Genomic DNA, 12,767 nt, shown 5'->3' with positions numbered 1-12,767 from the left:
TTAGAACAACTCAAGTTGACCAAAGTGCTGTACAGATTAAATGTTGAGGTCCGGGCATCTTCTGTGAGAAGTCTTGGAGTAATTTTTGACAACAGGCTGAAATTTGATCTCCAGGTTAGCTCAGTCATCAAAAACAAAAAAACGTCAAAAACAGCTTTATTCAGCATTTTCTTACTCTTTACAAGAAATCCAGGTGCCATTTTTGTCAGTGAATGTCTTGAAATCAGATATTTTTAGGATCTTGTACAGATACCCTTTACATTGTGTGATGGCAGTCAGTCAGCTCATTAAGCTCCAGTTCTTATTTGTTCGTGTTGTTTCATGTGTGCAGTATCACAGCAGGCGTAAGGCCACATGGTTTTCTTTCAGCACAGTTTGCAGAGACTGACTGGTTCTTGTGTGGCTTCAGGACAGAGGAGGGACCCAAATCCAGCAGGCTGGCCTTCCTGACCACATGGAACAGAAGGGATCCTGAACCAGGTAGATCTCTTTCTAAGTTAGATGTAAGGTTTAATATTTTTCCCAAAAAATTAGAGGGATCAGATCCCAGGACAAATTCATGTGATTTCCTGGGAATCCTAGTAAATTCCTTTTTTTTCCCCCTTTTTTTGCAGCTAAGTCAATAGGTTTATGTGTTCCTCAATCCAGAGATGACATTTTTTTGTATTTTATAGTTATCATTATTACATTATCAGGGCAACACAGTTTTTGTCCATCAACACAAGCTATAAATGATGACAGAGAGCTCCATGCGTATCAGGACTGGGGAGTCACATCTGCTGCAACGCTAATTATGAAAAGCCAGATTGTCTGTGACCGATTTTCTAAGATGCTTCACACAGCAAACAGTAATCCTGATAAAATCAATATTTGACAGAACTCCCTAGCGAAACATGATGAAGTAAACCATTTAATGATTACCTAATCGATTATGTCAGCATCAGAATACTTTATTGATCTCTGAGGGGAAATTTCATTTCAGTTACATCCCTTTCAAGACATATAAGAAAACAAACACGGGGAAATACAGAAACAGGATAAACCCAGGAGCAGCCAGCTACTCAGCACCCCTTTGCAATAGATTTAAAAAAACAACTTTGGGAGAAGAAAGGGGGAAAAAGGTCAATTCCAGACTATTCCTAACAGGGGGTGAAGTTTGAGATTGAGAAAAAAACACCTCAGCATATAAGCACATGATAGCAACAAACATAAACTCGATGACTTGCACAAATGTCACTGCTCAGCCACGGAGGGGCACACATGCAGACTTACTCAGGCACAAGCGCATCAACCCTCTGCAGTTGAACTGTAATGGAGCAAAAGAAGGCATTGAGTCCAAGGTAGTGTGTGTGCCATGTGACTCCATGACTTCATGTGTGTATGTGTAAGCCTATGGACTTCATCCCCACCCAGACTCAACAATGTATCTGCCGTCTGATGGTGACAAGGCCACGGCTATTGCCGTTGAGACGACCTCGGAGAGTTCTGATCCAGAGACAAGTTCACAGGAGGAAGGTGCAGGATGGGAGTGGGGTAGAGCATCTGTCCTCATTCCATCCAATGTAGAGAGAAGGGTGCTTACCAGCCTACCAAGGCCAATGCGGAGGAACCGGAAGAATATTTAAAAGTATGATTTTGGCTACAAACAGGAATAATTAATGATTGGAATTTGTATTTAACAAAATATTTTGTTATTGGGGCAGGCACATTTTTCTTTTTACAGAAAAATTGCCTACAATATAGCCTAATAAGTGAATTCTATGACTGTTTAGATTGTGAGAAGTATTATTTAAAGTTAACACAATACATCTGCTGAGTAAGCGAGCCTGTGTATCACTGTAACTACAGTGAAGCACTGCAGCCTGCATTAACCCTGCAGTTGAGGCACAATTTTATTTTTCCTGTTTCTTTCCTATCTTTCCTGGGATTTGAGAAACAGATTTTATCAGATTTCTCGGGGATCCCGTCTCTCAGGGTTAAACCCTAACAGATGTCCCCTCCGTGTGCTTCCTGGCTCTTTGTAATGGGGCAGATCCAGTCAGGACTTTGGGGTCAGAGTAACCATAGGAGTCTGCTGTTTGTGATGGCTCTCAGTTAGGACCAGCAGCCTCTCACACACAGGTTGAAGGTGTCCAGTGCGTCTTTGAGGGAAACAGGAGATAAACAGAGTCTGAGAGTGGCCTTGAAGACCCCGCACCTTTGCAAATGCCGTGCTCTGAGTGTGTGTGTTTCTGTCCTGTAACTCCCTCTGTGTTGCAGTGTGTCCCATAGAGTTTCCCATGATCCTGCGGGAGTCCCTGGAAGTGCTTTACTTGAATGACAACCAGCTGGAGTGTGTCCCCCAGACTGTGTGTGGTCTGCAAAGCCTCACCGAGCTCTACCTCTCTAAGTGAGTCCTCCTGCTGCCTGTCTGTCTGCCTGTATGTCTGTCTGCCTGTATGTCTTTCTGTCTGTCTGTCTGACAGCCTTTGTACCCACTGTGCTGTTGTTAGTGCATGAACTCTTTCTGTTCTGACAAGTTTCATTGAGGTACTTTGTTTATCATTGTTCGTTTTTTCCACAGCTTCAACAAACAGTTACTTAGGCATCAGTATTCTGACTGTGTAATATGGAGTCAGTCAGCAAAAAAAAAAAAAAAGATAAAATCTAGATCCAACAGAGAGCCAGTGTAGAGAGGCTAAAATCAGGGTAAATGTGATGTCTGTTAAGTGCAGAGGAAGCTGGGCGGCTGTCTTCTGAACCAGTTGGTGGTTAGAGAGAGTTTGATGGTTTATGCTGTAAAGATAAGAGGATGGACCATCATCCCAAAGATTAAGAAAAAACTGGTTTCATCCTGAAGAAAGTGCACAAGGACTGTAGCTCCTTTTCTTTTTCTGTGTTGCTACTGTTATAAACTGAGGGGCTGTTTGAAGCAGAGTAGCCTAAGAGAGGGTTAGACAACTTATCGTAAAGTGAAATTAATAAAACTTCTTTGGCTGGCCCCTGAAAATCCTCAACTCCTGGGAACCTCTACTCACAGCGAGCAGCTGTTTTCTGACAAACAAATCTCTGCACTCTGACACCCAACCCAGAGTTCTGGGATTTACAGAAGTCATGGATCGGCAGCCTGTCACTGCTGAGACTGACTTTAGGTTCATGTCCATGTGACTGTGTGTGAAAATCATGTCCACAGGCTCCTTCACTGATAGCCCATCAGACTGAAACAGTTTGATCATTTCAAGGTAGAGTGGAGTTACTTGATGATCGTGACTTTCTTTTGATGAACTCTTCTCTCCCCTGCTCTGGATTCAGTAATCCTGGGATCCGTGAGCTTCCAGCAGAGCTCGGTCAGCTCTCCAACCTGTGGCAGCTGGACATCGGAGAGCTCAACATCACCAACGTCCCGCTGGATGTGAGAAAAGAAGGTAGAGCACTCAAGTCTTCAGCTTATAGAATAAAATAGAACAGGATAGAGTATTGTTTTATTGATCCCACATAAGGGATTTTTTTTGCCACAGCAGCTCACAGAAAAAGTGCAATAGATGCATTAACAATAAAAAATAGAATCGTAACAGAAAAGAATATGAAATTAGAAATTTGAAGAAATATAGAAAAGTAGAAAAATATTATTATTTACACATTTACATAAAAAGCCACTTCTTCACAAACCTGATGGTGGGGGGTTGTTTCTTCACCATAGGTATGTAAATGGGCTGCGGTCTCACCAGGTTGTGATCAGAGCAGCCCAGCAGGGGGAGAAGGTGTATGCAACCGTGGTGTTTGCATACAGTAAGTCCAAAGTTTTATTGTCTCTGGTTGTACAGTCCACAAACTGGCTGAAGGTAGGGAAAGCAGAGGAGAGCAATGTGTGATTAAAATCTCCAGAGATGATGATCAGACACTGAGGGTGAGATGTTTGCAGCTTGGACACCTCACCATGCAGGAGCTCACAGGCTGCAGCAGCATCAACATTTTCCCTTGTTGGGGAGAGACCGCACGTTTCCCATGATGATGGATGGGATGGCCAGCCGGCCGGCTTCGCCCAATGCTGCACCCTGGCCCTGCATCCCCTCCCTCTCCTGCGGAGCTTAACGGGGATGCTTGATCTCTCTGAATTAGGTGGCCTGGCCTGGCACAGCGCCGACAGCTGTTCATGGCGGTAAACAATGGGGCCACTGAACAGGTTGCCAGACGCGAACTCAAAAACTCCAAAAATTAGTAAAAAGAAATAAAGTGGTGCTATGTAATGCACATCCATGGTTGAACTGTGCAAACACAACCGGCTACTGAAAAAAGAAAGAAACTAATAAAGAGCAACCTTATAAACCTTAGTTCAACACCAAAATAAAGCTCAAAGCACAGAGTAAAGATGGTGAGTTTTCTCCCCAACACTACCATGGGAAAGAAGAAGGAGGATATCTGTCATGTTTGGGCCAAGTTTTAGGACTTTCTGAGTGGATCATCAGGCCAGGGTGGCCCAGGTGACTTTGTTTTTTTAAGATAGTGTCAGTAATACTCCCATGGTTAATATGTTTCTCTTCAGGTGAGAGTGTCTCACCTGCAGGTTTACTATCAGCCCATTTGATGATGTGACTGCCCACTTTCCCTAGCATCATCTCTATTATTCGATTTTTTGTGTGTGTTTAAAAATATCATTGTACAATGTATGTCAGACATATTTGAAGCTAGTTTTGTTGACCCTTAAATGTTGTATTCTTCAAAGTATCAGTCAGATAAAAGTGATGTAAACTAGGTTTAAGTATGTTTGCATGCTGCCTCTGGTCCTCAGGTCCAGGTTCTGTCCTTGCTTTCCTTCGGGCACAGCTTCGAAAAGCAGAACCTTTTAGATTGCTGAAGATGCTTGTGATCGGCCCACCGCGGCAGGGGAAGACCACCCTGCTGGAGGCACTACAGTTTGGAAGGGCCTCCCCGTTCACCCCCACAGAGTGCAGCATCTCTACTGCCACCTGGGAGCCGGACAAGGCTAACGGCGGGAAAAATAGCGTAAGGAAGAGACAAACAGCTCATTCATACATACTCTCTCCACTCAGTTCCAGGTGTTTTTAATCACAGATAATAAGAAACCACACTGATGAATAGATACCAGAGGCTGAGAGGATAGCAGAGCCACTGGGGGCTTTAACTTGTTTCAGGAGTTTGGTCATCATGTTGTCAATAACAGGTGGAAGGCTGAAGAGATTACATGAGTGAGCTTAAGTGATGGGGTTGATTCAGAACTGCAGTGCTCTTTGTGCAGATGGATAGACTGATTCCAGAAGAACAAGCTCTTATACCAAGCACTTTGTTACAAACAAAAGAAGTGGAAGAGATGAGAACGTTTCAAACGGTGAAAGGTCCCTCTGGAGTTATAACCATCTTTATCTATACGATTGATTGAGTTACTTTATTTTGTTCACATGAGTAACAAAAATAAATAATTATCAGAACAAAATGGAAACAAAACATGATGATTACTGTCTAAATTTCTCAGCTTACATGAGCAAAAAGAAGCAGAAAGAAGTATCAACTTATTTAATCCTATCCCTTTGAATTGTGTCATATTCAGTTATAAGACTGCCTTTGAATCACTTACAATATCAGTGTACAGTTCAATTTACATGTTCAGTGGATATACAATGTACATACTTGATCAAATTCTTAAGACCAGTTGAAAAATTGCTAGAATTTACCTTTTGCACATTTGGATCTTAATGAGGTTTTAAGTAGTGCTATAATATGCAAAAGCAAGAAGGGGGAGTTTGACAAAAAGCACTTTGAAAAAGTAATTTATTGAAAACAACAAGTAAACTGAAATAGCTGTTTATAAGCTGATCAAAAGTTTGAGACAAAAGGCTATTAAAACCAAAATCTGCCCCAAATTTTCATTTTCTGTCAGGTATTTACACGGTCATGCTCTCCTGATAGCGAAAGCTAAGAAGTTGTCTCTTCTTGAACGCAGTTGGATCATCAAGTGTGCCATTGCTGCTGGGGTTGGACGCAGTAAGACAGTCATTCTAAATTTTTTTGAAAGATCCTGAGCATCATGGAACAAAAGAGTAAAGTGGTGGACCCAAAAAAATTACACCTGCGCTGAGCCGGAGGATCCGATTGGCTGTCCGTCAAGACACAGGGTGGTCCTCGACCCAAATTAAGGCTCTTACTGGTGCAATAACCATCAGACGGCATCTGCGGGAAAAGGGTTTCAAAAACAAAAAAGGAATTCAAAGACCTCGTCTCCTTTAACACAACACAACTTCCCGTTTAGACTTAGCCAGGGAACATCAAACATGGGACATTGAAAGGTGGAAAAAAGTTTTATTCTTTGATGAGAAAATATTTAACCTTGACAGTCCAAGTGGCTTCTAATGTTACTGGCATGACAAGCATATCCCACCTGAGATGTTTTCTACCTGGCACAGTGGAGGGGTCCATCATGATCTGGGGCTTTTTCATTCAGTGGAACACTGGAGCTTCAGGTGGTGCAGGGTGGTCAAACCGCACTCTCTATCATGACACATTTTCTGAATGTTGTTTGGCAGCAGATTCTTTCTCGCTTTGCAGAGTAGTTGAGCCGGTGTGTGCTCCACCAAGTCACACAGTTTAAAAGCTTTGGATTTAAAAAAGAAGTCATTTGTGTGTGCCTGAAAATCAACATTATGAATGAATCTGGATGAACTATGTGCATAAACCCTGTTATTCTGGGAATCGACCTCTGCCTGAACAGTGAAGATCTTCTCATCAGACCAGACCAGGACTTTGTCTGCGGCACTCTGGATCCCCTGCAGCATAATTTTCCCTGTCAAGCCGTTTTTTCTTAGAAGTGGCTGAAATCAGTTGTCTGTGTTGCACTTTTAGTGCTTTCAGTTCAAGATCCTGTTTGACAATTCTTCTCAGTGAAGTTCTTGAGATGTTCACTTCCTTTGCTGTTGCTCTCATGCTCCTGCGAGGATTCCTTTGGATTCTCTTCCTCACCATCTCAACAACCCTTTTGGTCCGGACTTGACGTTTTCTTCCAGGGATTGGCTTGCTGGTGGTATTTCCAGTCTCCTTGTATGGTTTCATGACATTGTAGACAGTCTTACGACAAACATTCACCTTTTTCATGATTTGCATTGTTGTTAGTCCAGCTTCCTTCAAGGCCACAATCAAGTCACGCTTACCCTTCGATGCCATACTCAACAATCATTAGGAGTAAACAAATGAACTCAGGTACATCAAAAAGCTATGCCTGTTAAGAGAAACTATCCAAATTTTTTATTTTCTATGACAAAAGCTAAGCAAACAAATACAGATATACAATGGTTAAATCATTCTGGCCCACCCTGTATTTTATTTTGAAGTGATGACATCCCCAAGTTGTTTCCAAGTTTCACCAGAACAGAAAATGCTTGTGTCATCAGCAAATGATATATATTTAACTAAACAGGATACTTGAAAAATATGAATATATAAGAGAAATAACTGAGGTACCAGTACTGATCCCTGTGGGACACCACATATAATATCCAGACATTCTGATCAACTCTCTCCTATCTTTACATATTGTTGACTGTCTCCTAAGTAACTTTTCATCCAATTCAAAACTACTCCCCTGATTCCAGTATGGCGCCTTGGAGTGATCAACTCCCAGCTGATACTTTTTCAAAGATCCATTTAGAATCTCAAATGTCTACACATCCTGCTTCCTCCTCCTTGTTACCTTTAGATTATACACAACAGCAAAGTGGTCCCTTTTACAGAAACATTTGCTCACTGATTAAATAAACTCATAAGAGATAATATCATGTGTGCTTTAGATGTAATGAATCTAATACTCTTTCATTGGTGCTTAATAAATGAACGTGTTTGGATGATCGCCATAAAAGCTATGATCATTAGCAGTTTGTTGTGTCAATGAAGGAATTAGAGCAGATTAGGGTATGTAAGTGATTCAACCGTTTTTTGTTCCACTAAAAAGCCATAAATGCTTTGATTATTCAGTAAGGACTAGAAACCATCTTAAGCCATAGGGGCTAAAAAGTTAATCAAATTTCACCGACTTTCAAATTTAAAAGAGAGCAATTTTCAAATTGCAAAGGCTGCACTTAAAAAGAAGGAAAGGAAAGAACAAAAAAGCTTCATGTACACAGACCTGCAGGGGATATATGAACTTGTACTCATTCTTCCTAGAAAAACCAGCAAAAGTCAATATCCTAGTTTTTCTGGATAGTAAGTAAGTATTACAGGTCTTCAAGGTTTGAAGTTAAATGAATCAGTCGATATTCTACTGTTATTGCAATGGCTAAAAAATAAATGTTATTTATATCAATAATACAGTTTACAGTTTCATTTAGCAGAAGCTTTTGTCCAAACCGACGTACAACACAAGCAAGAATTTAGAATAATCAATTCATCTTATTTCATCATAACATGTAGGCCTGGCCCACAGGAAAGAATTATTTATATGTTGACAATATCCTTTTTAGTGTTGGTCGTACTATAGAATGATTTATTGCTTGTGTTAAGTTGATAATGCAGAAGATAAACCCCACCCCCAGAAATCACTCGCTGGATCCCAATATTGGTCCCAAAAAATTGCAATTAGCTTTTTTTTTCAAAATCATTCAGTCTTATTAGACATGCAAAGATGTAAGTGTTGTTTTTAGTAGGGTGAGATTTGAGTTCCTTCTGGGGACAAATAAAGTTTTTGTTGAATTGAATTTTTGATTTCCTGCAGCTTTTAAAGGGATGCTAATAGTGTTAGTGTCATTAGCAGTGTTATCCACAGTGAGCTCTGTCAACTTGTCAGTTTAAAGAAAAACTAAGACAATGATTCAGGCTTTTTAATGTCTTTATTCACCTGATGTTTTATTCCGTAGCTCCCCCCCCTTAAATTCACTCAGCTCTGGTTTTTCCCACACAGAAAGACTCGGTGGCGTTTAACGTCTGGGACATCGGTGGTCAAGCCAGCATGTCCACAGTGAACCAGTGTTTCTTCACTGATAAGGCTTTGTACCTGGTGGTCTGGAACCTGGCTCTGGGAGAGGAGGCTGTGGCCAACCTGCAGACATGGCTGCTCAACATCGAGGTGAAGATAACCACACAGGCTCACACACACACACACACACACACACACATTCGAGCTGAGTGTAACTTCACAGACATGCACTTTCAGCTGATACACTGCATGTGTGATGAGCAAGGAGGGGTTGATTCTGGGCTGAGAGATGGTGTTTGTATTTCCAGTGGTGATGAGAGGAGTGTCTTGATTTAAAGGAAAATTAATCCAGCCCAGACCGCGGGAACCAGAAACTGTCAGATGGATGTAATGAAATGGAAATGTGTTGCAGAACTTGCATCCTTTGACGTCACAAACTACATTACTAACACGCACTAAATCACGTCTTCCTGGCAGGGTTGCTGGTTGGCTTGTCACTTTACAGCAACCTGACAGTTTTAAACTTCCTGTGTGTGTAATCTTTGTTTTTTTTTTATTTGTCTTTGATTTGAACTCAATGTTATCTGTGTTTGTCATGGTCCACAGGCTCGAGCCCCAAACTCTGCTGTTCTGGTGGTGGGGACTCACTTGGACCTCATTGACACCAAGTTTCGCACTGAGAGACTGGCCACTCTGAGAGCTTACGTCCTGGCTCTGTGTCGATCCCCATCAGGGGCTCGAGCCTCAGGTTTCCCTGACATCACCTGGAAACACCTGCAGTAAGAACACTGTCATGTTTTAGGGTTTTCTGTGTTGATGACTGAGAGCTTCATCAGGATCTTAGTCTGATGCCTGTGTTAATGAATCTGTGTGTCTGTGTGGTTAGTGAAGTGTCCTGTAAGACGTTTGAGGGCCTGAATGGCCTGAAGAAGCTGATCCATAAGGTGGCTTTGTCTATGAAGGACACTGGCAGCTCAGCGGGGGGCAGCAGACTGCTGGGCAGACTGGTAAGTGAGTCATTCTGTGTATAGTGCTCAAACAGTGTGTACTGACTTATCCATCCTTAGATCTGTCTCCTTATTAAATGGTCGAACCATTACACAGAGCTTTAGCTGCTTATTTGACACGTTTGGGTTTGGATAACTCACAGCACCTCTGTCACAGAAAGAATCCACACCATGGGTTTAATGGTAAACATCAGTCCCCAAGTGGGCACTGTGTTCATGTTCTTTTTGACCAAGGGAACTTTTCCCAGGAACTAAAGGCGTGGTCACACTGGCCATCCAAACCGTGCTGTGCTTAAGCACGATTGATCCCCTGCATAGCTGTTTCCCCGCTGGAGAGTACGGCTGGCGGTCACACTATTCCAATATGAATCAGACTTTAGTAGGTATCACATGTGCATGGCCTGCCTAAGTAATCGTGAAGCGTCTGTTTACATGAAGCATGATCTCATCAGAGTCAGCACGAGACAGAGACAACTCTACTACAACTTTAGAGACTTTTAGACTTGTGGTAAGTTGTTTTGGCACGACACAGCCCTCTAACACCCCTGCTTTGTTTAAAATGAATGTCGAGAGGTGCACTCACGGTGATCATACCTCATGGATCACACGCGCTGTCCACGTGCTTGTGCTCTTGCATGAAAAAAAAAACGTTCCAAAGCCCACCTCTCTGAAGTGTGCCAAAGCAGAGAAGTGAATCGAGCTTAAGCATGGCGCGGTTGCGGTCACACTGACCATTCAAAACGTGCTTTAGGGCTGAAGCGTGCTTAAGCACAGCACGGCTTGCCAGTGTGACTGCGTCCTTAGTTGCTTTTGAAGAACTTCAGGGGTTTTGTAACTAGAGACTAAGGGGCCGTTTATACGGAAGCAGTTTTAGGCTGAAACTCAAAGGCGTTGTTGTGTTTCGGCCTCTTGTTTACACTGAAGTAGCATTTTAGCCGGCATGAAACAGAAACTTTGGATAGTGGCCTCCAGAGTGGAATTTTTCTGAAATGCCGCTGCCACCATAGCCAGAGTTTCAGTGGAAACACTAATGTCACACTCTGCTTTGCCCATGCGCATTACACATTAATTGTAGTCATTTTAATTGCCATGCATGAACTGGACAACCACAACAGTAACAATGGAGGAGTACTGTGTTGCTGAATCTGTCTGCTGACTGCCTTTCAACTTTATGTGCATCTGGAATCAGCAGGTGATCAGCCCACCTCTACTTCAGCAGAGGGCTACCAAAAGACTCCACAGTTATAGTGCCGTCTACAGGCCTGATATGCTTACTGCAGCATATTCAGCCCCTTAGTGTTTCCGTGTAAAGATTTTTTGTTGTGTTAATTTACACCCCAAAGGCACACGGGGATCGGGGTGGTGGTGTGTCTCTGATTGGCTGATCACCCAGAGAGTTTTTATCTCAGTGAAAATGCAGACAACATTGGGCCACAAGAACCATTCAGTTCCTGTAAGAATAGTTCTTGGAACTAAAGGTGCCTGGAACTTCTGGTGGAAAAAGCACCTATAGCTGGGAGAATGAACCTGTGAAAATACAAACTCCTCTTGTTGTCATGTTATCACAGAGCACAGACAGATTTTTCCATCCCACAGATTCCCAGGAGCTATCTGACTCTCCAGGAGGCTGTGATCGCTGAGAAGAAGAGGCGAGATGCTGAGGGAGAGGTCCAATACCTAACCGAGGCCCAGCTAGACTGCATCATTGAACAAAACCCAGGAAGTGACATCAGAGACTACGAGGACCTGCAGACAGGTACTGTGACTTACTCAGCACTAAACCTGCAGAAACTATTTGTGTGGAGAAATGGAGGGAAAATGTAAAGGTGCATGAACTTTCAAAATGCTAAGAAGAGCATCCTCAAACTCTGCTCGCCATTGTCAGAGGAGGTGGAGGTTACACAGACATTCATCCAGATAAGTGATTTCTATTAAAGCAGTAGGCTTGTTAAAGATGTCTGTAGGCTGCAGAACAGAGAGGTAAGGGTGACTGAGAAGTTCACCACAAGGAAATGAAGTTTTATCAGGGCAGACCCCTCAGGAAATGTTCTCTAGGATATTAAGTCAGATTCCTTTCCCCGAGCTCCTGTTACAACCCTGTTTTTTCAAAGCATCATAATATTTCAAACAGGGCCAGGGAGAGCAGCCTGTATGAAGACCCAGGAAGTAGATTTTTACTCACTCCATCCTTGATCGAACAGCCTTTAACAGCTTTCCTTCCTGTATCCACCTCCAGCCCTCAGCTTCCTGATAGAAACAGGAACCCTGCTGCACTTCCCAGACACCAGCCACGGCTTGTGCACCCTGTACTTCTTGTGTCCTGTTTGGCTGTCAGAGTGTCTGGAAAGGATCCTGCATCTCAAGTCCTCCCGCTCTGTCGCCAGGAACGGAGTGATCCGAGCCGAAGACCTCAGGGTAAGACTCTGAGGTACTGAGATGACTGTCAGTCCTTTTTTAACTTGAATATTCTCTGAATATTCTGTCACTACTCTGTATCTGAAAACCCCTGTGCTGCCCCTGTGCTGCAGGGAAACAATCTGTGGTGATTCTGAGTAAATGGTTTAGCTTCCTGAGCTGTTTTCTGTGCAGATGTTAACCCCTGCCTTCCTGTGGTGATGTTCTCTGATGCAGATGCTGTTGGTAGGAACGGGCTTCACCCAGCAGACTGAAGAACAGTATTTCCAGTTCCTGGCCAAGTTTGAGATTGCTCTGCCTGTGGCCAACAACAGGTTAAATATGTTTGTTACTCTCCTGATACAGTGAATGACAGCAGAATATAGTAGAGCATGTCTGACACAAGCCTAGACAACAGCTGGAAACACCAAACCAACCATCCCTAACATTTTACCAATAATCCAGAAATA

General features: G+C 42.8%; 1 protein-coding gene across 2 annotated transcripts in view; it reads left to right on the top strand.

Annotated features, from left to right (window-relative positions):
- Positions 1–12,767, top strand: part of lrrk1 (leucine-rich repeat kinase 1) — an 88,891-nt gene that overhangs the window by 33,245 nt on the left and 42,879 nt on the right. For both annotated transcript variants that reach the window (XM_074666169.1, XM_074666170.1), the window contains 10 exons: positions 410–480; positions 2,260–2,389; positions 3,292–3,404; positions 4,769–4,983; positions 8,882–9,046; positions 9,503–9,675; positions 9,783–9,903; positions 11,500–11,659; positions 12,140–12,318; positions 12,535–12,632. In XM_074666169.1, the coding sequence (XP_074522270.1) occupies positions 410–480; positions 2,260–2,389; positions 3,292–3,404; positions 4,769–4,983; positions 8,882–9,046; positions 9,503–9,675; positions 9,783–9,903; positions 11,500–11,659; positions 12,140–12,318; positions 12,535–12,632 (1,425 nt within the window). The remainder of the gene's footprint in view (positions 1–409; positions 481–2,259; positions 2,390–3,291; positions 3,405–4,768; positions 4,984–8,881; positions 9,047–9,502; positions 9,676–9,782; positions 9,904–11,499; positions 11,660–12,139; positions 12,319–12,534; positions 12,633–12,767) is intronic.

This window comes from Halichoeres trimaculatus, unplaced genomic scaffold (genome assembly GCF_033239565.1).
Source record: "Halichoeres trimaculatus isolate MK-OKI-2021-1 unplaced genomic scaffold, fHalTri1.1 fHalTri1_scaffold_3, whole genome shotgun sequence".
Taxonomy (NCBI): domain Eukaryota; kingdom Metazoa; phylum Chordata; class Actinopteri; order Labriformes; family Labridae; genus Halichoeres; species Halichoeres trimaculatus.
Note: the sequence above shows the minus strand (reverse complement) of the source record. Positions and strands in the feature narration are given on the sequence as shown.